Source organism: Columba livia, chromosome Z (assembly GCF_036013475.1).
Source record: "Columba livia isolate bColLiv1 breed racing homer chromosome Z, bColLiv1.pat.W.v2, whole genome shotgun sequence".
Lineage (NCBI taxonomy): Eukaryota > Metazoa > Chordata > Aves > Columbiformes > Columbidae > Columba > Columba livia.
The window spans coordinates 11,741,710-11,765,947 of NC_088642.1; the positions used below are offsets into that span (position 1 = coordinate 11,741,710).

The window sequence follows — 24,238 nt, forward strand, 5'->3', positions numbered from 1 at the left end:
GGGGGTTGTGGAGTTTCCTACTCTGCAGACATTGAAAATCCGCCTGGACACCTTCCTGTGTAAACTCATCTGGGTGTTCCTGCTCCGGTGGGGGATTAGGACTGGATGAGCTTTCAAGGTCCCTTCCAATCCCTGACATTCTGCGGTTCTGTGATAGGGTGAGATGCTTCAGCTGGAGAAATTCATATCACTAAACCCCGATCCTTTGGATGATATTTCCCACTAATTTATCTGTATTTAGCTGAAATTTCCACTCAATTTGCCTATAGTATGAATGTCCACTTTATATCTCAGCAGCTGGAATAGCATTTGCTAATCTGTTGCAATCTGTTACTTACAATATCGCAGTGGGAAAATTCAATATCCAATCATAAACTTGTTTAGCAGGAATTTGAGGCTGAGAAGAAGTGGAAAACTGCAAAACAGATACCTTGGGCACAGCATCATGAAGGCGTTTTCTGCAATAGACAGTGATTACTGTGAGAGATACTTAATTGCCATCCTCAACTGACCTCAAACACTGAAGAACAAAATTCTTTATAAAATTAATCAGTGGGGTTTGTTTAGTTGTTTTTTTTTGTTTGTTTGTTGTTGTTTTGTTTTTTTGGTTTGGTTTGTTTTGGGTTTTGTTTTCTTTTTCTCACCGGCACTGATGTTTTCTAACAAGGAAGCCCATTTTTTGCGGTCAACCTAAGTAGACTAATACTCTGTGTAGTTAATGGATTTGTTGGTGGAGTTTTTGCAGGAGTGGATTTGAGATTGAAAATTGATCCTGCAGTATATGAGAAACATGCAGGATTGGCTTCATGGGTTGTTGGCTCTCTTCTGACTCTGGGCATCCCTTTGGAAAGTTGACCGCAACTTACCTAAGTACAGAAAACACTTCTCTGATGAAAAAATGTTTGTAATCCCAAAGAACCCAGTTATATTCACTGAAGATGTTCCACCAGTCAGAGACTGTTTTCGTCACAACCTTTACAGGGCAACAGGGGTCCAGTGCATTTCTTTGGACATTTCTTTGGCTCTGTCTTGTTAGAATAAGGTTCCATAATGGGGCATCCAACTCTGGAGAAGGCTCCAAGGGACAGAGAACAGTGTCTGTTGCCCTGAACTAGTGCAAATCTTTTGGAAACAAGTGAGGGGTTTCCTTTGGACCAGATACTTTTATCAGTTCTCTTGAAGATGAGCAATGAATGGACTTGAGGTGTTTTTGCCGGAGAGCTTCTAAGAATGGAATTTGTGACGTGCTTGAATGAAGGTCTGTCTATCTGAGCTGTTCCCTGTAGGACAGCTCACGGGAGTAAAGTAGTTGTTAACAGAAAGGTAAAGCAGTCTGAGCCTCAGCCTGTTGATAATCTGAATTGATTCCAGATCCAGAAAGTTTATAAATACACTACAGTATCAGCAAGAGGAACTGCAGTGACAATAGTGTAAGCAACCCTGTTTCCTCATTCTGGAACTGCAGGTGATTGTGGCCGCCACCTCTTTTGTGGTTTTAGCCTTCCAGTTGCTTAAGCTCAGTCTCCAAGCTCAGGGTTCTAAAAAGGGCGTATGAAATTCATCAGTTTCTCTCTCTGCCAGTGTTGTCTTTGTGCCTGAAAACAATTTTAAAAGCTTGCGAATAACTTGTTTTCCATAAAAACCAGAGGGTGGGTGTCTCCCTCATTTGTGTGTCTTTGCCAGCAAGATAGCTTCTGCATTGGAATTATGTGCAACATTTCTGATTAGATTTTCAAAGAGGGCAGGTGTTATCTATTAAACTTCAGTGCGTCATGATGGAATTGGAGCATCTTGCTCTCTGGGACTTTCTCATAAGTTGTGCTCCTTCTCAGCTCTTCGTCAGGTCTGTTCTACCAATGGAGTGAGTAAAACTGGTAGAATACAGTGAAACCAGCAGGTGGACATGTTGGCAGGACAACTGATGAGCCTATGATTAGCACTTGATGAAGAGTAAGATGCTGTGTGCACAAACACAGGCACGTCACAAGAAGAGCCAGAGGCCAAGAATGCATTTGCAATGAGCAAGTTTTATTTTAGTTACCTCTTTACTAGGCGATCTCCAAATTAGCACCTAAGCTCCCAGACAAAGGTAACACAAGCGGGGACGCAGGCGCTGGTAAGTTTAGCCCTGGTTAGAAGATCACCGGGTCTGCTGCGTTCACCTGTATTTCAAGGCTTCAGGCAGGCACAGCCTCCTACTCTTTCTCACAATAAAGCAGGAATCTCAGGCATAGTGATAAAATCTTTAAGGCACAGTGACTAAAGACATCTTTCCCAAATACCAGCAGATTCATACTAAGGGCTTTGAGTCATTTTTTCTTAATCATGTTTGATTTTGGACTTGTTGATGTTTAATTTTTGCGAGTAACAAATGACCAAATGCCACCCCCGTGCAGTGATCTTCCCTATAGGTGAGCTGTCTGCAGGCAACTGAAAGTGGTCTGGAGCATTTCCTTACACAATCACTTACACGGTGTCCTGAACAGCGTGATGATTTGTGTAGCATGCCTGTTGTGTGGCCCATTCCTCACATGGCTTCCCTGGGAACGAAAGAGTTTGGATCGTCCCCTCAGCCCTGGGACCCTTTCTGCCTGGCCGGGTTGCGATGGCTGACACGGAGTTGGTCTGAAGGTCCAGGGGCCACGTCCTGGAGTCCTCACCCATGCAAGACTTACATAAAGTTCAGTGACTTCTGTTTCACTGCAGACACACGATCGGTTCCTTTATCTTGGTGAGGCCCACTCTGATAACTCTAAAAAAGCACATCATAATGGCCCGTGCTTGAGTCTGAAACATTTTATGGAAAATCTGTTTCTCAAAGCATTTTCTTAAGCTGAGTTTCCTCAGTGATGGTTGTTTAGAAGTGTTTTGGATGAAGCATTCTTGCAGATACTCTGGTTCTTGTGCAGTGAAGCTATTTATGTTTTTGCAGGTGTGTCACGTCCCCCCATAGGTATGGGTTGCGGAGAGGTGACTGAGGTTCCTGGATCCCTTTGGGTAGGAAAATAGTATAAACAATACCTGAGGTCCATAAACAAAAGGCTTTTGTTTTTGCAGTTTGACACAATTGTCAAATGATTTGGTGGCAGAAGGAATTATGATATTTAGGCCCAATTGGTAAACATACAAAGTTTGTAGCACATGTGTTTCTGTCAATCTTATGTTACTGTATTACTTATGGGCAGGAAAGCAAACAAATAGAAGTATAGGGAAGTAAGGAAGAAAAGAAACAAAAAAAAATAAAAAACAAAGAAAATAAAGAAGAAGAAGAAAGGAAGAAAGAGGAAGGAAGAAAGAAAGCAAGAGAAAGGAAGGAAAAAAAAGAAAAGAAGAAAAAAGAGAAAAGGAGAGGAGAGGAGAGGAGAAGAGAGGAGAAGAGAGGAGAGGAGAGGAGAGGAGAGGAGAGGAGAGGAGAGGAGAGGAGAGGAGAGGAGAGGAGAGGAGAGGAGAGGAGAGGAGAGGAGAGGAGAGGAGAGGAGAGGAGAGGAGAGGAGAGGAGAGGAGAGGAGAGGAGAGGAGAGGAGAGGAGAGGAGAGGAGAGGAGAGGAGAGGAGAGGAGAGGAGAGAAAAAAGAAAAGAAAAAAGAAAAGAAAAGGAAAAGAAAAGGAAAAGAAAAGGAAAGGAAAGAAAAGGAAAAGAAAAGGAAAGGAAAGAAAGGGAAAAGAAAGGGAAAAGAAAGGGAAAAGAAAGGGAAAAGAAAGGGAAAAGAAAGGGAAAAGAAAGGGAAAAGAAAAGAAAAGGAAAGAAAAGGAAAGAAAAGGAAAGAAAAGGAAAGAAAAGGAAAGAAAAGGAAAGGAAAGGAAAGGAAAGAAAAGGAAAGAAAAGGAAAGAAAAGGAAAGAAAAGGAAAGAAAAGGAAAGAAAAGGAAAGAAAAGGAAAGAAAAGGAAGGAAAGGGAAGGAAAGGGAAGGGAAGGGAAGGGAAGGGAAGGGAAGGGAAGGGAAGGGAAGGGAAGGGAAGGGAAGGGAAGGGAAGGGAAGGAAAGGAAAGGAAAGGAAAGGAAAGGAAAGGAAAGGAAAGGAAAGGAAAGGAAAGGAAAGGAAAGGAAAGGAAAGGAAAAAGGAAAAAGGAAAGGAAAGGAAAGAGAAGACAAAAGAAAGGAAAGGAAAGGAAAGGAAAGGAAAGGAAAGGAAAGGAAAGGAAAGGAAAGGAAAGGAAAGGAAAGGAAAGGAAAGGAAAGGAAAGGAAAGGAAAGGAAAGGAAAGGAAAGGAAAGGAAAGGAAAGGAAAGGAAAGGAAAGGAAAGGAAAGGAGATACAGAGATTTCACCATCCCTGTAACTCTACTTTGTGTTTGATGGAGAAAGGAAGAAAGAAAGAAAGAGAAAGAAAAAGGAAGCGAGGAAGAGATGAAGGAAGGAAGGAAGAAAGAAAGAAAGAAAGAAAAAAAAGAGAAAGAAAGAAAAAAGAAAGAGGAAGAAAAAAGAAAGAGAGGAAAAGAAGAAAGAAGTTAAAAGGAAGGAAGGTATGGTATGGCTTCCCTATGTCAGATCGTCCCTCGTGATTGCACCTCCCTAATCATCATTCATGACGTTTTGGTGGTTTAAAATCAGCCTGTCGTATCATAAAATTCCAAAAGGAGCATCAGATGGAGGTTTTGGAGTCAAGGGATCCGCAAACCGGAGATGAACTTTTTGGTGCAGAGTCAAGTCCTGCGCAGAGGTATGGGTGGGGGGCAGAGCAGGTTCTTCGTTCCCTCTGGTTGGAAAAGAGTACACACAATAGTTAGGATCCATTTAAAAAAGGCATTTATTTTGCAGTTTGCCTAATTGGCAAATGAAAAGGAAGAAAGAGAGAGAGAAAGAGAGAAAGAGAGAAGGAGAGAAAGGAAGGAAGGAAGGAAGGAAGGAAGGAAGGAAGGAAGGAAGGAAGGAAGGAAGGAAGGAAGGAAGGAAGGAAGGAAGGAAGGAAGGAAGGAAGGAAGGAAGGAAGGAAGGAAGGAAGGAAGGAAGGAAGGAGGTAGGGAGAAGACATGAACGCTACAAATCCTGCATTTGTGTGGACTGTTTGAAAAGCCAAAGAAACCCTATTTGAAGTCCTTTAAGTTTCCTCGTCCACTCTTAGCTGTATCTTCAGGAACACCAACTTCTTAATGACATAATCCTTAATTCAGTAACTTCATTAGAGTCTTCTGTTGCTCTCATGCCCTTCCAAGACAATTTTGAGGATGGACAGATAACAGAAAGAGATGCACAAAAGCAGAATTTCAGGCCAAGGACCCCTGGAAAGTTTTTAGTTCAGGAGAAGCGTGGTTCTCTGGCCTGTTGAACAACGGACCCGGGAGAACCTCTGCCTAAAAAGTGCGGTTGTGTTGGGAACACAACATCTCCAGCAACAGAAAACTAAAACATCATGGGCTCACCCAGGGGACACTTGCAGAGGAAAGTGTAGGAGAGATTTAATTCTCTGTGATTGGTAGAAGATCTGGGAAGGCCAAGCGTGTTTCCTGGCATGTGCTGCAGAGAAATGAGCTCTTGAATGAGACGTGTGAGGAGAAGGAAAAAAAGAGAGAGAAGGAGGCTGATAGATAGAGAGGACTAAACCACAGAGGCCATGCTCTCTATCAGGGCAGGGCTTGTAGGATTTGAGGAGTGGTTTATCTGGCTTGGCAAATTCAGAAAGGTACTGCGGATCAAAGGCTCCGTGTGAGCAGGGATGCCCAGCCAGCTGCACCCGTACCAAACCAAACCTCTCATCCTCTTCACCTCAGCAGCTCCTTGCTTTTATGGAGAAGGTTTCCCAGAGGTGTCATTAAAGACACCAAGTAAAAGGCTCAGGCGGGTCATCTGGGGAATGTTGGGCTTGCCTCAAGATGCATGCAGAATCCTTAAAATTAGGTGCTGCCACTGCTAGACGGTGCAGTTGCCATTCATCCTAACGGAGGGTGGGTCCAGGGCATTTGTGATCTCTTTGCCGGTGTGGGTACAAATCGAGGTGAGATCCATTGAAGCCAGGGATGTTTGAGTGCCATGAGATAAATGACAAGCTCACCAAGCAAAACGAAGGAGTTATCCTTACAATACAAATAAAGTTATCCTTACAATACAAAGTCGAAGAGGGCTTCCACTTGCAATTCCAAGTGCTCGCTCGCTCTCCTCCTCTGTCTTTTTTTTCTGTTGTTCCTCACTTTCTAGTTTGGTGTCATTTTTCACAGTGTTTCTCTAGAGAAAACCAGCTGGGAAGGAAGAAGAAAGTTCCTTGTGGACAGCACAGTCGCTGTCTTTTCTCCTGTATCTGTTGTAAAAAGAACTCTGCTTTGGAAAAAAAATTCCTTACTTTCTGAGGCCTGTGGTGATCCGTATGCAAGTGACCGCCAATTTCAGGAGTGTTAATCCAGCGCTGAGGAAGAAAACAAGTGGGACTGCAAGTCAGGGGGAGTTGTGTGACATCACCAGCATTTCCTTCTGTGATCTGACCCAGGACCGAAGATCCTGTCACCGCTGAGCAGAGCAAAAGGGTTTCTCTTTTACCAAAGGCACCTTGGATAGCCTTTGGCCACAGGGCTTCTGTGTACCAGCCATGCTGCTGGCAGGCGGGCCGTGCACATGCTGCCTTCATCTTCTCCAGCATTTCCTAACACCGTTTCCTCAGGCGTTCATGCTTTCAGGCTTTCATTTAACGTATTGATAGGCTGCTGTTTTACGGAAAGACTTTTTGGAGAAATGTTTAAGAGCTGGTGGGCAACGCCCAGGAAAGCACAGCTACCGCACAAAGCGATGGCTCCCAGAGCTCTACAGCTTCCGTGACACATGGGAGGTGTACTCCATACGCTGTTTTCCATTTCTGTCCTTCATTTCCCTATGACGAGCCTACAAGGTGTACAAGGGATATTGACTCCTCTGTGTCAGAAGACAGCACCCAGAGAATCCCGAGTTGGCCAAAAGAGGAGGCGGGTGTGAGCTTTCCATCAAAGGGCATCAGAAGAGCCAGTGCCAGGTGGCAGGGAATTTGTCTGGAGCAGGTACCTGCCATGGGTCTGTTTCAGCCCTGGATGAGCCTCTCAAAAAACTCAGAGCCGACCACCGAAAACAGAGACATTCAAAGCCTGGGGCAGAGATTTGCATCCAGACTTTCTCTCTAGTTCCAGCGTGGCAAATCAGCTTTTGACAGGGAAAGAATTGCTGGTGTTTTCTCTTTCCGTCTTTTATCCAGAGGCTAACTATGGCAGCCCCAGGAAACAGCTTGATCGTTTTCTTTCTACTGGGCTCCATACTATGAACAAGGAGAAACGTATGCTGCTTCTGTGACGTCACTTTGCAGCATGCGAATTTTTAAATTGGTCTTTCGCATTTATGGTATGGCTTCCCTGTGTCAGATCGTCCTTCGTCGTTGCACCTCCCTGATCATCATTCATGACGTTTTGGTGGTTTAAAATCAGCCTGTCGTATCATAAAATTCCAAAAGGAGCATCAGATGGAGGTTTTGGAGTCAAGGGACCCCACCCAAACCGGAGATGAACTTTGTGGTGCAGAGTCAAGTCCTGCGCAGAGGTATGGGTGGGGGCAGAGGTGACTCATGTTCTTCGGTCCCCTTGGTTGGAAAAGAGTACACACAATAGTTACGATCCATTAAAAAAAGGCATTTATTTTGCAGTTTGCCTAATTGGCAAATGAAAAGGAAGAAAGAGAGAGACAAGGAGAGAAACAGAGAAAGGAAGGAAGGAAGGAGGGAGGGAAGGAAGGAAGGAAGGAAGGAAGGAAGGAAGGAAGGAAGGAAGGAAGGAAGGAAGGAAGGAAGGAAGGAAGGAAGGAAGGAAGGAAGGAAGGAAAGAGAAAAGAGAGAGATAGAGAGATTTCACCATCCCTGTGGCTCCTCTGTGCGTGTAATGGGGTTTGTAGGTACTTCACACGTGCTCTGCCCTCGCTGTAGGTGTGTGTCTGCATCAGGGTTTCCTGGGGAGGTGGCACCACCCACATGGCCCTGGGGCTGTGGGGACCCATGGCCGTGCCCCCCAGCAGGCAGGTGCCAGCCACGGTTGGCGCGGGGGCAGGGAAAGGCTCCAGGAAAAGGGGGAGAAAGCAGCACCCAGAGACTGTGTCAAGGAAACAGAAGTTTATTTGCTTTTGCTTCCGCTACCGGAAGCTGGAACCCCGCTAGTGCCTCCGGCGCGGCGGCCTCTTGCGGGGCTGGGGAGAGTCCTGGGGGCCGGGGTTCCTCCTCTTTGGGGGGCGCCGGGGCCCCCTGGGCAAGGGGTCCGTGCCCTGGCCGGCAGCGGAGGGGCTGCGGCTGCAGCCCTGGGCAGAGGGTCCTGTAGGCGCCACCTGCCCCGGCTCCTGCTGGGGCTGCTCCTGCTGCGCGGGCCCGGGCGCAGATGGAAGGCAGCTGGGAGCCCTGCGCAGGGCGGCCTCCGACGTGCTGGCTTCATCCTCCACGTCGGAGCCCGCAGGGCTGGTGGGGGCCAGCCTGGGGTCGGGAGTCCCCACGTGGGAGCTGCTGGGGCTGGGGCTGGTTGCGCGGCCGTAGTCCTCCTCCTCGGCCCCGTAGGAGCACAGCAGCCTCCAGGCGTCCTCGCTGCAGCGCTCCACGATGACCTGGATGAGGCCACGCACCAGCGGTGCTGCATTTTCCTGGAGCTGGGGCTCCATGCACTGGACCAGGGCCTCCTCGTCCAGCCCGTGGCAGCACAGGGCGTACAGGATCATCCTCTGTGTTGCCACCGCCAGCCACCACTGCTCCTCATAGATGGCATCCAGCTGCAGGCTGAGCCAGGGCAGCACGGGCTCCAGGAGGTGCTGGTGTTGCCGGAAAAGCCCTGCCCAGACCTGGGGCAGGAGCCCGTCCACGGCCGCCGTGTCCTCCGTCTCCACAGCCCCCTGCTCTTCCGGGAACGGCGTCCCCATGACAAAGAACAGAGGGGACGCCGCGGGGCCAGAGCGGCTGCTGCTGACCGGGCGGCTGGGAGCTGCGCTTGCCTGGGTGCTGGCCAGGGCTGGCTGTGCAGGGGACATGCCGACACGCAGGCAGTCATCTCCCTGCACAGAGATCTCGATCTCCTCCATCTGGCCTCTGCAGAGTGGGCAAGTTGATGTCCTCTTAGCCCAGCGCAGGATGCAGCCCACGCAGAACTGGTGCCGGCAGGGCTGCACGAAGGTGACGGCCTTGCGAGCTTCCCGGCAGATGGGGCAGCTCCACGCTGTCTCGCTGGCCATGGTTGTGCTGTGCAGCGGGTTGGGGAGAGCTGAGGAGCAACAGCTGCTTCCCCTGGCTGGTCCCGGTGCTGCCAAAGGGCTTGAGCACTGCGAAAGGAGAGAGGCCACGGTCCTTGGCTGTCCCGTGCAGGGGAGGAAAAGGGAGCAAGGAATGCCCGGGCAACTCGAGCAGGACACCCTGCCGGCTCCGCAAGCCCCATCGACCACCCCACAGCCAGCCCGGGGACGTTTCCCGCACAGCTCACCTCCGCTGCTGCAAGTGTGTGCCGCGGTGCCCGGCTGCCTGAAGCAGGCAGGGCTGGGGAAACACGGGGGATGGCTCTGGGATGGGAGCGAGAGCTGCCACCAGCAGCCCCCAAAGCACCACCCAGCACCAGGAGAAGCCTCGCTCTGACGTCCACGCCTCGCAGGCTGCTCGGCAGGAGTCCAGGCACGAGCCAGGCTGAGCCAGGCTCTGCCGGCGCCCGGAGATAAGCAGCGAGGATGCGAGGTCACAGTCCGTGGCTCGGCGATGTCACAGTCCGTGGCTCGCTGACGTCACCCTCCACCGCTTGGTGATGTCCCAGCCGGGCTGCAACCCTGCATGTGCACGACAGCTGGAGAAAAAAGAGCACCCTGTGTATCGTTTTTGCTTCTACGTTTCCCTGCTGCCCAAGCTTGGTCACCTGCAACATGTGTCTTTGACTTGCTCCTTTAGTTTCTAAACAGGGAATTTTTCTTCTCTGCAGCCTCACCGGATTGGTGGTGATAGGCACAACAGCACTGTGGTTCTAGTTGTAGGGCTGCACAATTGTTCTGCATTCTCACAAAGAAGCGGGATGGGTTGCCTTGGTGCTCTCTGACTGGAGGGGAACACTAAACCAGGCACGTGTTCTCTCTGCAGGCTTTTTTTGGCAACCGTTGTTCCATCTGCATGTGTACAAGGACAGGCCTCCGTCCAGAGAACGTCTCTAAAATAACAAAGCAGCATCTAGGTCATCTGAAGAAAGTCCAATTGCAAATTTACAATTGGTCCCCACAGGGCTGGGATTGAAGCTGTGCTTGTCTTCTCCTTCTGCCTTACACTGTTCAGTTGAAAAGCTGTCCTAACTGCGTGAAGACTTCAGAATTGGAAGAGTACCATGCTAAGCAAGCTTCAACCGCTGACGCCTTCATCTCTGACAGCATGCAGGTCCTTTCCTGAAAGGAAAGCCACAGAATGGTTGAATTAATAAAAACGCGTATGAACGCTACAAACCCTGCATTTGTGTGGACTGTTTGAAAAGCCAAAGAAACCCTATTTGAAGTCCTTTAAGTTTCCTCGTCCACTCTTAGCTGTATCTTCAGGAACACCAACTTCTTAATGACATAATCCTTAATTCAGTAACTTCATTAGAGTCTTCTGTTGCTCTCATGCCCTTCCAAGACAATTTTGAGGATGGACAGATAACAGAAAGAGATGCACAAAAGCAGAATTTCAGGCCAAGGACCCCTGGAAAGTTTTTAGTTCAGGAGAAGCGTGGTTCTCTGGCCTGTTGAACAACGGACCCGGGAGAACCTCTGCCTAAAAAGTGCGGTTGTGTTGGGAACACAACATCTCCAGCAACAGAAAACTAAAACATCATGGGCTCACCCAGGGGACACTTGCAGAAGAAAGTGTAGGAGAGCTTTAATTCTCTGTTATCGGTAGAAGATCTGGGAAGGGCAAGCGTGTTTCCTGGGATGTGCTGCAGAGAAATGAGCTCTTGAATGAGACATGTGAGGAGAAGGAAAAAAAGAGATAGAAGGAGGCTGATAGATAGAGAGGACTAAACCACAGAGGCCATGCTCTCTATCAGGGCAGGGCTTGTAGGATTTGAGGAGTGGTTTATCTGGTTTGGCAAATTCAGAAAGGTACTGCGGATCAAAGGCTCCGTGTGAGCAGGGATGCCCAGCCAGCTGCACCCGTACCAAACCAAACCTCTCATCCTCTTCACCTCAGCAGCTCCTTGCTTTTATGGAGAACGTTTCCCAGAGGTGTCATTAAAGACATCAAGTAAAAGGCTCAGGCGGGTCATCTGGGGAATGTTGGGCTTGCCTCAAGATGCATGCAGAATCCTTAAAATTAGGTGCTGCCACTGCTAGACGGTGCAGTTGCCATTCATCCTAACGGAGGGTGGGTCCAGGGCATTTGTGATCTCTTTGCCGGTGTGGGTACAAATCGAGGTGAGATCCATTGAAGCCAGGGATGTTTGAGTGCCATGAGATAAATGACAAGCTCACCAAGCAAAACGAAGGAGTTATCCTTGCAATACAAATAAAGTTATCCTTACAATACAAAGTCGAAGAGGGCTTCCACTTGCAATTCCAAGTGCTCGCTCGCTCTCCTCCTCTGTCTTTTTTTTCTGTTGTTCCTCACTTTCTAGTTTGGTGCCATTTTTCACAGTGTTTCTCTAGATAAAACCAGCTGGGAAGGAAGAAGAAAGTTCCTTGTGGACAGCACAGTCGCTGTCTTTTCTCCTGTATCTGTTGTAAAAAGAACTCTGCTTTGGAAAAAAAATTCCTTACTTTCTGAGGCCTGTGGTGATCCGTATGCAAGTTACCGCCAATTTCAGGAGTGTTAATCCAGCGCTGAGGAAGAAACCAAGTGGGACTGCAAGTCAGGGGGAGTTGTGTGACATCACCAGCATTTCCTTCTGTGATCTGACCCAGGACCGAAGATCCTGTCACCGCTGAGCAGAGCAAAAGGGTTTTTCTTTTACCAAAGGCACCTTGGATAGCCTTTGGCCACAGGGTTTCTGTGTACCAGCCATGCTGCTGGCAGGCGGGCCGTGCACATGCTGCCTTCATCTTCTCCAGCATTTCCTAACACCGTTTCCTCAGGCGTTCATGCTTTCAGACTTTCATTTAACATATTGATAGGCTGCTGTTTTACGGAAAGACTTTTTGGAGAAATGTTTAAGAGCTGGTGGGCAACCCCCAGGAAAGCACAGCTACCACATAAAGCGATGGCTCCCAGAGCTCTACAGCTTCCGTGACACATGGGAGGTGTACTCCATACGCTGTTTTCCATTTCTGTCCTTCATTTCCCTATGACGAGCCTACAAGGTGTACAAGGGATATTGACTCCTCTGTGTCAGAAGACAGCACCCAGAGAATCCCGAGTTGGCCAAAAGAGGAGGCGGGTGTGAGCTTTCCATCAAAGGGCATCAGAAGAGCCAGTGCCAGGTGGCAGGGAATTTGTCTGGAGCAGGTACCTGCCATGGGTCTGTTTCAGCCCTGGATGAGCCTCTCAAAAAACTCAGAGTGACCACCGAAAACAGAGACATTCAAAGCCTGGGGCAGAGATTTGCATCCAGACTTTCTCTCTAGTTCCAGCGTGGCAAATCAGCTTTTGACAGGGAAAGAATTGCTGGTGTTTTCTCTTTCCATCTTTTATCCAGAGGCTAACTATGGCAGCCCCAGGAAACAGCTTGATCGTTTTCTTTCTACTGGGCTCCATACTATGAACAAGGAGAAACGTATGCTGCTTCTGTGACATCACTTTGCAGCATGCGAATTTTTAAATTGGTCTTTCGCATTTATGGTATGGCTTCCCTGTGTCAGATCGTCCCTCGTCATTGCACCTCCCTGATCATCATTCATGACGTTTTGGTGGTTTAAAATCAGCCTGTCGTATCATAAAATTCCAAAAGGAGCATCAGATGGAGGTTTTGGAGTCAAGGGACCCCACCCAAACCGGAGATGAACTTTTTGGTGCAGAGTCAAGTCCTGCGCAGAGGTATGGGTGGGGGCAGAGGTGACTCAGGTTCTTCGGTCCCCTTGGTTGGAAAAGAGTACACACAATAGTTAGGATCCATTAAATAAAGGCATTTATTTTGCAGTTTGCCTAATTGGCAAATGAAAAGGAAGAAAGAGAGAGAGAAGGAGAGAAACAGAGAAAGGAAGGAAGGAAGGAAGGAGGGATGGAAGGGAGAAAGGAAGAAAGGAAGGAAGGAAGGAAGGAAGGAAGGAAGGGAGGAGGGAAGGAAGGAAGAAAGGAAGAAAGGAAGGAAGGAAGGAAGGAAGGAAGGAAGGAAGGAAAGAAAAGAGAGAGATAGAGAGATTTCACCATCCCTGTGGCTCCTCTGTGCGTGTAATGGGGTTTGTAGGCACTTCACACCTGCTCTGCCCTCGCTGTAGGTGTGTGTCTGCATCAGGGTTTCCTGGGGAGTTGGCACCACCCACATGGCCCTGGGGCTGTGGGGACCCATGGCCGTGCCCCCCAGCAGGCAGGTGCCAGCCACGGTTGGCGCGGGGGCAGGGAAAGGCCCCAGGAGAAGGGGGAGAAAGCAGCACCCAGAGACTGTGTCAAGGAAACAGAAGTTTATTTGCTTTTGCTTCCACTACTGGAAGCTGGAACCCCGCTAGTGCCTCCGGCGCGGCGGCCTCTTGCGGGGCTGGGGAGAGTCCTGGGGGCCGGGGTTCCTCCTCTTTGGGGGGCGCCGGGGCCCCCTGGGCAAGGGGTCCGTGCCCTGGCAGGCAGCGGAGGGGCTGCGGCTGCAGCCCTGGGCAGAGGGTCCTGTAGGCGCCACCTGCCCCGGCTCCTGCTGGGGCTGCTCCTGCTGCGCAGGCCCGGGCGCAGATGGAAGGCAGCTGGGAGCCCTGCGCAGGGCGGCCTCCGACGTGCTGGCTTCATCCTCCACGTCGGAGCCCGCAGGGCTGGTGGGGGCCAGCCTGGGGTCGGGAGTCCCCACGTGGGAGCTGCTGGGGCTGGGGCTGGTTGCGCGGCCGTAGTCCTCCTCCTCGGCCCCGTAGGAGCACAGCAGCCTCCAGGCGTCCTCGCTGCAGCGCTCCACGATGACCTGGATGAGGCCACGCACCAGCGGTGCTGCATTTTCCTGGAGCTGGGGCTCCATGCACTGGACCAGGGCCTCCTCGTCCAGCCCGTGGCAGCACAGGGTGTACAGGATCATCCTCCGTGTTGCCACCGCCAGCCACCACTGCTCCTCATAGATGACGTCCAGCTGCAGGCTGAGCCAGGGCAGCACGGGCTCCAGGAGGTGCTGGTGTTGCCGGAAAAGCCCTGCCCAGACCTGGGGCAGGAGCCCGTCCACGGCCGCCGTGTCCTCCGTCTCCACAGCCCCCTGCTCTTCCGGGAACGGCGTCCCCATGACAAAGAACAGAGGGGACGCCGCGGGGCCAGAGCGGCTGCTGCTGACCGGGCGGCTGGGAGCTGCGCTTGCCTGGGTGCTGGCCAGGGCTGGCTGTGCAGGGGACATGCCGACACACAGGCAGTCATCTCCCTGCACAGAGATCTCGATCTCCTCCATCTGGCCTCTGCAGAGTGGGCAAGTTGATGTCCTCTTAGCCCAGCGCAGGATGCAGCCCACGCAGAACTGGTGCCGGCAGGGCTGCACGAAGGTGACGGCCTTGCGAGCTTCCCGGCAGATGGGGCAGCTCCACGCTGTCTCGCTGGCCATGGTTGTGCTGTGCAGCGGGTTGGGGAGAGCTGAGGAGCAACAGCTGCTTCCCCTGGCTGGTCCCGGTGCTGCCAAAGGGCTTGAGCACTGCGAAAGGAGAGAGGCCACGGTCCTTGGCTGTCCCGTGCAGGGGAGGAAAAGGGAGCAAGGAATGCCCGGGCAACTCGAGCAGGACACCCTGCCGGCTCCGCAAGCCCCATCGGCCACCCCACAGCCAGCCCGGGGACGTTTCCCGCACAGCTCACCTCCGCTGCTGCAAGTGTGTGCCGCGGTGCCCGGCTGCCTGAAGCAGGCAGGGCTGGGGAAACACGGGGGATGGCTCTGGGATGGGAGCGAGAGCTGCCACCAGCAGCCCCCAAAGCACCACCCAGCACCAGGAGAAGCCTCGCTCTGACGTCCACGCCTCGCAGGCTGCTCGGCAGGAGTCCAGGCACGAGCCAGGCTGAGCCAGGCTCTGCCGGCGCCCGGAGATAAGCAGCGAGGATGCGAGGTCACAGTCCGTGGCTCGGCGATGTCACAGTCCGTGGCTCGGCGATGTCACAGTCCGTGGCTCGCTGACGTCACCCTCCACCGCTTGGTGATGTCCCAGCCGGGCTGCAACCCTGCATGTGCACGACAGCAGGAGAAAAAAGAGCACCTTGTTTATCGTTTTTGCTTCTACGTTTCCCTGCTGCCCAAGCTTGGTCACCTGCAACATGTGTCTTTGACTTGCTCCTTTAGTTTCTAAACAGGGAATTTTTCTTCTCTGCAGCCTCACCGGATTGGTGGTGATAGGCACAACAGCACTGTGGTTCTAGTTGTAGGGCTGCACAATTGTTCTGCATTCTCACAAAGAAGCGGGATGGGTTGCCTTGGTGCTCTCTGACTGGAGGGGAACACTAAACCAGGCACGTGTTCTCTCTGCAGGCTTTTTTTGGCAACCGTTGTTCCATCTGCATGTGTACAAGGACAGGCCTCCGTCCAGAGAACGTCTCTAAAATAACAAAGCAGCATCTAGGTCATCTGAAGAAAGTCCAATTGCAAATTTACAATTGGTCCCCACAGGGCTGGGATTGAAGCTGTGCTTGTCTTCTCCTTCTGCCTTACACTGTTCAGTTGAAAAGCTGTCCTAACTGCGTGAAGACTTCAGAATTGGAAGAGTACCGTGCTAAGCAAGCTTCAACCGCTGACGCCTTCATCTCTGACAGCATGCAGGTCCTTTCCTGAAAGGAAAGCCACAGAATGGTTGAATTAATAAAAACGCGTATGAACGCTACAAACCCTGCATTTGTGTGGACTGTTTGAAAAGCCAAAGAAACCCTATTTGAAGTCCTTTAAGTTTCCTTGTCCACTCTTAGCTGTATCTTCAGGAACAGCAACTTCTTAATGACATAATCCTTAATTCAGTAACTTCATTAGAGTCTTCTGTTGCTGTCATGCCCTTCCAAGACAATTTTGAGGATGGACAGATAACAGAAAGAGATGCACAAAAGCAGAATTTCAGGCCAAGGACCCCTGGAAAGTTTTTAGTTCAGGAGAAGCGTGGTTCTCTGGCCTGTTGAACAACGGACCCGGGAGAACCTCTGCCTAAAAAGTGCGGTTGTGTTGGGAACACAACATCTCCAGCAACAGAAAACTAAAACATCATGGGCTCACCCAAGGGACACTTGCAGAAGAAAGTGTAGGAGAGATTTAATTCTCTGTTATTGGTATGAAAAAAAGGTCGTAGGTAGGCCCTGGGTAGAGACTCGAACTCTTGTGGGTTACTCTGAGCAGTATTTATTGTAGAAGATTCACAGGAACAGCAGCGTTGGGTCACCTCCTCAGAGAGTGACAATCATACAGCAGTATAACTAGTCATTATATAGGGTTCTAACAGGTATTATGCAACTAAGCAAAATGTATCACTGTCTATCACTGTCCATATCTATCACTGTCGATATCCTCAGGTTCCTTCCGTTCTAGTTGTCTGCAGGTTCCACTTCTTCTTTCTTGGCAAGTACAGAACGACAGGTCATCAGGTCGCAGGGCTAGCTTCTTTTGAAGTTCCACCTGTCTCATTTGTTATCCATAGTTCACCAGTCTAGCATGGAAATCAGCAACCCTAAGAATAGCATTTATCAATGTCTTAACTAAGGGTACAAAGCAAGCATAAGGTAACCACGCTCGTGGTTCTGGGTAAGGACTGTACAGGGGACAAGCTGAGACTTTCAGCTTTAGCAGCACAGCCTATAACACTGATATAGGCCTAAAATCCTAATTTCCTATTTTCCTACAACAGTCCCCCATTTTCTCTTTAAAATTTCCCAATTTACTGATAACGATAATAAAGCTTCTGTTGATTCAAGAGATTACAGCAACAATTACAAAACATTGACATACAATGAATCATAACAAAAATGATCACAAAGACAATTACAATGACAATGACAATCATCAAAATCTTCTTCACTAACGTTCCGAGATCAGGAAACCAGGAAGTCATCCATTGCCACAGGTCTGCGACACCCCAGTTAGCGTCATCTCGTTGAATTTGCTGCATAACATGACTAACTTTCCAGATTTTATCCACTTCAGTTATCAATTGCTTACTCTGATCGATATACATACAGCAACTGGAGTTTAGCATGGTACAGACACCTCCTTGCGAAGCTAACAGGATGTCTAAAGCCATTCGATTCTGTAAAACAATCTGAGATAGGTTACGCAATTCTTGAATTTCTGGTGTCACTCCTTGATACCAATGCATATAATTTCTGATCTGAGTAAAACTGTTTTGCAGATAGAGCAAGTACTGCGTTACTGCCTCGTCCCCTTCCAGGAGGGCAGTTTTGGCAGACATAAAGGTAAACGGAACTGCCAAAACTCGCCCGAACAAAACTTCAGCAGGGCTGAGTTTAGTAGTAGCATGAGGAGTTGTACGAAGATCCCATAAAACAAGCGGTAATGCTTCAGGCCATTTGAGACCTGTGTCTGCAGTGACTTTTGCCAAACGATCTTTAATAGTGCGATTCATCCGCTCTACCTGACCAGAAGATTGTGGATGGTAGGGCGTGTGAAAGGTAGCCTGTATATCAAGAGCAACATAAACTTGCATTAGAACAGCAGCAGTAAAGTGCGGTCCCCTATCAGAATCAATAATTTCAGGGATACCGTACCTCGGAATGGTATCACGAAGCAGGGTCTTAACCACAATTTTCGAATCGTTCTTGCGAGTAGGAAAGGCTTCCACCCAGTGTGAAAGTTGATCAACAATAACAAGAATGTACTTATATCCCATAGAAGGGGGGAGTTCTGCGAAATCAATTTGCAGTTTCTGGAAAGGAAAGTAAGCAGGCGGCCGCTTGCCAGGGACTGTTGTGACCTTTGTGACCCCATATTTCTTGCAAAGAGTACAAGAGTCAGTCAGGCATTTTGCAGCACTGTAAACTCCAGGCGCTGCCCACAACTGTTGGATTTTAGAAGCTACAGCTTCGGGCCCCCCCATGAGTACGATCGTGAATCCAGCGAGTTAGAGGAAGGACATACCTCATAGGCAATAAGGGTTTATCACCTAGTTTCCAGATGCCGTCCTGTTGTGTTGCTTCCCAGCGTTTCCATTTATTGAGTTCTTCTTCATCCAGTTCATCATAAAGGGCAGGACCAACAGGAAAAGGAAGAAGGGTAGCAACCACAGTCGTAGCAGGAGATGCATCGTGGACTGCTGCCGCTCTCGCCGCGGAGTCGGCCAAGGCATTGCCATGAGCGAAAGAAGCAAGGCGTTTAGTATGAGCAGGAATGTAAATAACAGCAATTTCTCGTGGTTCCTGGATAGCGAGCAGCAAATCATGAATTAATTGTCTATGAGCAATAGTACGACCGGCAGAGGTCAAAAAACCACGTTCTTTCCAAACTGCGCCAACAGAATGACAAATGCCAAAAGCGTACTTAGAGTCTGTATAGATATTAACTCGGAGACCTTTAGCAAAAGTTGCAGCACGAGTCAAGGCAATTAGTTCTGCGGCTTGTGCTCCAAGTGCTGGAGAGAGAGGTTCAGCAAAAAGTACGCGATTTTCAGTGGCAACAGCAAAACCAGTAAAACGCTTACCGTGCAGATAGTAACTTGATCCGTCTGTGAACAGGTTAAGGTCAGGGTGGGCGAGAGGAACATCTTGCAAATCTTCTCTGGTTTTAGAATAAGTGGTGACGAATTGCACACAGTCATGTGGGTCATTGGAAAGGTGCACCTCAGGTAGAAGGGTGGATGGATTTAAGGGTTTTGACTGTTTTAAAGAGATATTATCAGTCACTAACAGGATGGCTTCGTATCGATGTGTGCGCTGCGGTAAGAGAGACTTGGTAGCATATCGGGTTAGTAAAAGTTCAACTTCATGAGGCACGGCAACAATCAATTTGTGACCCAGAACAAGTGGGCGAACTTTTTCCACTAATTCCGCAGCTTCTGCTACTGATCTAAGGCAATGTGGCGACCCTTTGATAACTGGGTCAAGAGCAACTGAATAATAACCCACAGGTCTTTCATAGGGTCCATGAGGTTGTACTAGGACCCCCTTTGCTATGCCACCCTTCTCGGTAGCATACAAAGTGAAAGGTTTAGAGTAATTTGGCAGGCCTAAAGCTGGGGCTGTGACTAAGGCTTGCTTCAAAGATGCAAAGGCATCGGACAATTCTGGCGTCCAGACAATTGGCTCTGGAGCTTTGTCCTTTGTAGTTTCAGTAAGTGGTCTAGCTAGTTCGTTAAACCCTAAAATCCATGGTCGACAGAACCCAGCTTGGCCAAGGAAAGCTCTCATTTGTTTTTTAGTAACAGGTGGTGTAATTTGAAGAATAGCGTTGATTCTGTCGGGATCAATCTTTCTAACTCCTCCTGCTAAAACAAAGCCCAAATATTTTACCTCTGGTTCACAGAATTGTAACTTAGCTAATGAGGCACGATGACCCTTATGATATAGTCGAATGCAAAGGTGCTCTGTATCAATTGCACAGGCCTCCCGAGTTCGGCTAGCAACAAGCAAATCATCAACATATTGAATCAGTGCAGATTTGTTTGGCAATTCAATATCTTGGAGATCATATTTGAGAATTTGCAAAAACAAGGTAGGGGAAGCAGTAAAGCCTTGAGGGAGCCGAGTCCAAGTCAATTGGCGACCTTCCCAAGTGAAGGCAAACAAAGGTTGGCTTTCTTCTGCTGCAGGTATGCTAAAGAAAGCTCCTGTCAGATATAAAACAGTGTACCAGTGCGCTCAAGATGGAATTTCGGTTAAAATTAAACTTGGATCTGGTACAACTGGGTGCAGAGCTTCAACATAATCGTTGATAGCCCGTAAATCTTGTACAAAACGGTACTCAGGATCTCCATCCTCATCTAGTCGATTTTTACTTACTGGAAGAATTGGGGTATTAAATGGACTCATAATAGGTTTTAGAATCCCTTCATTGAGAAAGGTTTGAATTTGTTTTCGCAAACTCGGTAATGCAACAGCTGGTATTGGATATTGCTTAATAGCAGGAGGGGGACCACCTTTAGTTTTAATGACAACCGGCAGCGCAGACTTCAAAAGACCAGTATCTTTAGTTGTACGACTCCAAAGTCCAGAAGGGACACTCCGCAATTCCCAGGGAATGGCCACTTCTTTCTTCGGAGTATGATCTAGAGTGAAAATACTTCCAATAAAAATCAATTTAGCTTTACCTTTACCATAGGTCAACTGAGTACCAAACTCTTGTAAGAGATCTCGTCCCAGCAAAGAAGTCGGTGCCCCCGGTGGAACAATAAAGTGAGCCCATGTAACTTTATCGCCTAAAGTAACAGGGAGTGGTTTAGAGAGAGCATGGTTAAGCACAGAGCCTGTAACACCCTTGATAGCAATCATTTCCTGCGGTGTCTGTGGCACATCAAAGTTGAGAAGCAAGAGTGTAGCCCCAGTATCTACTAAGAAAGAAACTGATTTTCCATTAACATCAGCTAAGACATGGCCTGTAGAGGAAATTTCTAAGGTCATTATGCAATGCTTACTGAGAGTAGCTATGACGATATGGAGGCAGCGGAGCAGAAGGGGCGTCAGTAATACCACCAAGTTGACTACCAGCAGTGGCAGCAGGTGCAGGTAGAGTAGCTCCTGGTTGATATTGGGGTCGCAACGGGCATTCACGTTGCATGTGTCCTAAATTACCACACCAAAAACAGGTTAATTGCATTGCGTCATTCGTAGGGTTGGTAACAGCAGGGTTTGTAACAGGGAAAGAACCCCCCATGGGTGGAAAGGAACTTCCCATCCCGATTCCTCTGCCGAGGAGTCCCTGGCCCCGAGGGAAGCGAGCTCGGAATACCCCTCGGACTCCTCGGGGGTACCCACGTCCCCGAGTTGCGGAAACCCCCTGAGCTATGGCTACAGCTAGTAAGTTCATATCTTCCTGTCTTTCTCTCCGATACCGTCTACGTTCGACCTCACGTTCTTTCTCCTGCCGAAGGCGCTCAGCCTCCCTTTCTAATTGTAGCTTACGTTGTTGCTCTTCTGTACGGCTGTTATACACAAAATTAGCAACAGAGAGAACTTTTTGTAAATTCTCTGCTTGCCAGCCAGGCATATGTTTTTGAAAATGTTTTCGAATATCAGGGGCTGACTGATTGACAAAAATGCTAATAGCCAATGGTTCCTGAAAATTATCTTCGGTCATTCCTCCATACTGTATTAAAGCTTTTCTTAAGCGGTGCCAAAAGTCTCCCGGGTGTTCATCAGGAGCCTGTTGGCACTCTGTAACTTTTGACCAATTAGTCACTTTTTCATCACACTTTCGAATTGCTTCAATCAGATTATCAATTGCAACTAAATAGGTAGCTTTTTGGTCCTCCTCATGTAAGTTCCAATCTGGATCTTGTTCTGGCCAGGGATTACGTCCCTGTGTCTGTTCAGCCAATTCTTTATCTTTAGCCAGGATCTTTTGTTTTTCCTCATGTGTAAATAATTCGGACAAAAGTGTTTGCATATCATTCCAGCTGGGTGAGTAATCTCGGGCAATAGTTCGAATTATTTTAGAGCATCGCACCGCATCATCACAGAGTCGCGGCATTTTATCATGCCAGAGTAAAAGATCACCTGGTTTCCAGGGGTAATGTGTAGTTACCCTGAGAAGCGGTGGCTGGTTGCCAGCGTTACTACGACCAGCTCTGGGATTAGCCACATAGGATAAAGTCATAGGGAAAATACCTGCAGGTGAATCAGTTTGGGGCTTAGAATTGTCACTTATTTCATCATCCAGATAAGCAAGTAGTTGGTGTTTATTCATGCTCTTCTGGAGTTGTTTTCGTTTTCGTATATCAGCATAGTCAAACCACAAATACAAATAGTCCGTTTGTTGGGGCTGGCGGTCCTCCAGGATTTTACGGAGAGACTGCAATTTAGTTTCTTCAAATGAGCCATAAATCGGCCACCGATCATCAAGGGAAGCCCCAGCCACTCTGCTTATAAAAGGCCAATCATCTTGGCAGAGGGCAATTAATCTTTTTATGTGCAACCCTGCGGTTCCTGACAATCTTCCCCAATTTGAAATCATTTCAGCCAAAGGAGTATTTTTAGGAACTGAGGGTCCAGCCCCCATCCTTGTAAATATATTTAGAGACTTGAACTCTAATAAAAATATAAAGAAAAGAAACAAATCGGGAGAACAGGAGAGACTCAAACTCACCTGTCCCTGGCCAGGTCCCGTTGTTTCAGTTTATGCTGCAGAGTCCCATCTGGGGTGCCAACTGAAAAAAAGGTCATAGGTAGGCGCTGGGTAGAGACTCGAACTCTTGTGGGTTACTCTGAGCAGTATTTATTGTAGAAGATTCACAGGAACAGCAGCGTTGGGTCACCTCCTCAGAGAGTGACAATCATACAGCAGTATAACTAGTCATTATATAGGGTTCTAACAGGTATTATGCAACTAAGCAAAATGTATCACTGTCTATCACTGTCAATATCTATCACTGTCGATATCCTCAGGTTCCTTCCGTTCCAGTGGTCTGCAGGTTCCACTTCTTCTTTCTTGGCAAGTACAGAACGACAGGTCATCAGGTCGCAGGGCTAGCTTCTTTTGAAGTTCCACCTGTCTCATTTGTTATCCATAGTTCACCAGTCTAGCATGGAAATCAGCAACCCTAAGAATAGCATTTATCAATGTCTTAACTAAGGGTACAAAGCAAGCATAAGGTAACCACGCTCGTGGTTCTGGGTAAGGACTGTACAGGGGACAAGCTGAGACTTTCAGCCTTAGCAGCACAGCTTATAACACTGATATAGGCCTAAAATCCTAATTTCCTATTTTCCTACAACAATTACCACCTATCTCAAACAAATCTTTGTCAAACTCTAGGCAGGCTTGTGCTGTTTTTTCTGTTCAGATGGACTGTTCACAAAAGAAAACACTGTTTGGGATGGACAGGTGGCAATACCTGGCTAGAGGGGGCAGAATGTGAACACACAGGTGGGAGTTCCCGACAGTGATTTCCTCCTTGTGAAGCAGTGAACGGACCTGAATTAAATCAGTCTTTCAGTAATTTCAGGAGACAGGGATCCCGATGTCTTTCTTCTTCATTGGCTTAGGTTGGATGTCTTACTCCAATAGTTTGTTTTTTCAGTGAGGACCTCTGAAGGTTCTCATCCAGAGTCCATTCCCATGGATAGAAATCCTTGGGGAGCTGGGGGTGGGGGAAGCCAAATCCATATGTCAGTATGACATGATACCAATTTTCATGTGCCATCTGTTCTGCCCCTTTTCCTATGCAAACTATTCATAATCCAGTCAGCATATTGTGAAATGACAAAGAAGTCACGCAGTCCAGGAAGACCTGTGCACTTCTCTTTCGAGAAATGGCTCGTTAAAAATCAGTCCTTCATGTTCATGCATGTTTCCCTGGAGTTCCTAGAAATGAAAGAGGCATTATCTAATGGAGGCAGTGTCACTGGAGTAGTTTCTCCAGATAGAAGGACCTTAACACGGGTAGATAACGTAACTGAGCTTACAAAGAGCGATTCTTGTAAGCAACGTTTTGTGTGGTATCTTTTTGACTGTAGTACTAATGGATTGAAAGTGAAAGTACCAATGTAAGATTAATTGCCAATAATAGTCACTGAAATACCTCTTTTTTTTTTTTTTCCAGCTTCATCTGTGAAGCATCAAGTACCTGAGTTATTAATTAATGAAAAGGGTATCTCTTCTGTTATATTGCACTCTACTGGAACAGTTCTACAAGAAGGGCTGATGGTTCAGAAGACAGGGATGGGTAATTCTGTTTCTCTGTCATGGATAAAATGCGAGGGACATGATGGTTTGGCATAGGGAAGATGAAAGATGAAGACAAAAAAAATTGTGATAGACTATACTGAAGTTTCCATGCCCAACTTTACAACTGTATACAACTTTAGAGGCTACGTTTTAATAAAAACTATGAAAAAGTCTAGCTTCCAAGTGGCCTACAGCTAGGCCATAATGGAAAAGACCAAACAGCTGTTTGCTGACGCCTGCCTTTCACTTGGAGGTGTAGTAAATAGAAACACCCATGTCAGCACTAGCCCGACTGCTTGATTGTTAGCAGCAGCAAAACCAACGTAACACAATCTTGAATGGGAATTTCTTGTGTAATCGCACCCTTTGGTCTGGGAGGCCTTGTACAGTTGCTGGACAAACTCACTGCTAGCACATTCAAAGACC

General features: G+C 48.2%; 3 protein-coding genes across 4 annotated transcripts; all 3 read right to left on the reverse strand.

The window, feature by feature from the left end:
* Positions 1–7,934: 7,934 nt before the first annotated feature.
* On the reverse strand, positions 7,935–10,020 carry LOC135577431 (uncharacterized). Its single transcript, XM_065047219.1, has 2 exons — positions 9,392–10,020; positions 7,935–9,233 (listed from the first exon to the last, which is right to left on the reverse strand). Exon 2 carries the CDS (start codon positions 9,144–9,146, stop codon positions 8,091–8,093), a length of 1,056 nt encoding a protein of 351 aa, XP_064903291.1. The 5' UTR covers positions 9,147–9,233; positions 9,392–10,020; the 3' UTR covers positions 7,935–8,090.
* Positions 10,021–12,897: 2,877 nt separating this feature from the next.
* Positions 12,898–15,107, reverse strand: LOC110356616 (Trans-acting transcriptional protein ICP0). Its single transcript, XM_065047218.1, has 2 exons — positions 14,812–15,107; positions 12,898–14,653 (listed from the first exon to the last, which is right to left on the reverse strand). The coding sequence occupies exon 2, from the start codon at positions 14,564–14,566 to the stop codon at positions 13,511–13,513; it is 1,056 nt and encodes a 351-aa protein (XP_064903290.1). The 5' UTR covers positions 14,567–14,653; positions 14,812–15,107; the 3' UTR covers positions 12,898–13,510.
* Positions 15,108–16,118: 1,011 nt separating this feature from the next.
* LOC135577430 (uncharacterized) lies at positions 16,119–22,848 on the reverse strand. 2 transcript variants are annotated; one of them, XM_065047216.1, is made up of 2 exons: positions 17,704–22,848; positions 16,119–17,612 (listed from the first exon to the last, which is right to left on the reverse strand). In XM_065047216.1, exon 1 carries the CDS (start codon positions 22,142–22,144, stop codon positions 20,558–20,560), a length of 1,587 nt encoding a protein of 528 aa, XP_064903288.1. In that variant the 5' UTR covers positions 22,145–22,848; the 3' UTR covers positions 16,119–17,612; positions 17,704–20,557. The 2 variants fall into 2 exon arrangements, with proteins under 2 accessions (XP_064903288.1, XP_064903289.1); XM_065047217.1 differs by having other exon boundaries at positions 16,123–17,612.
* Positions 22,849–24,238: the final 1,390 nt, after the last annotated feature.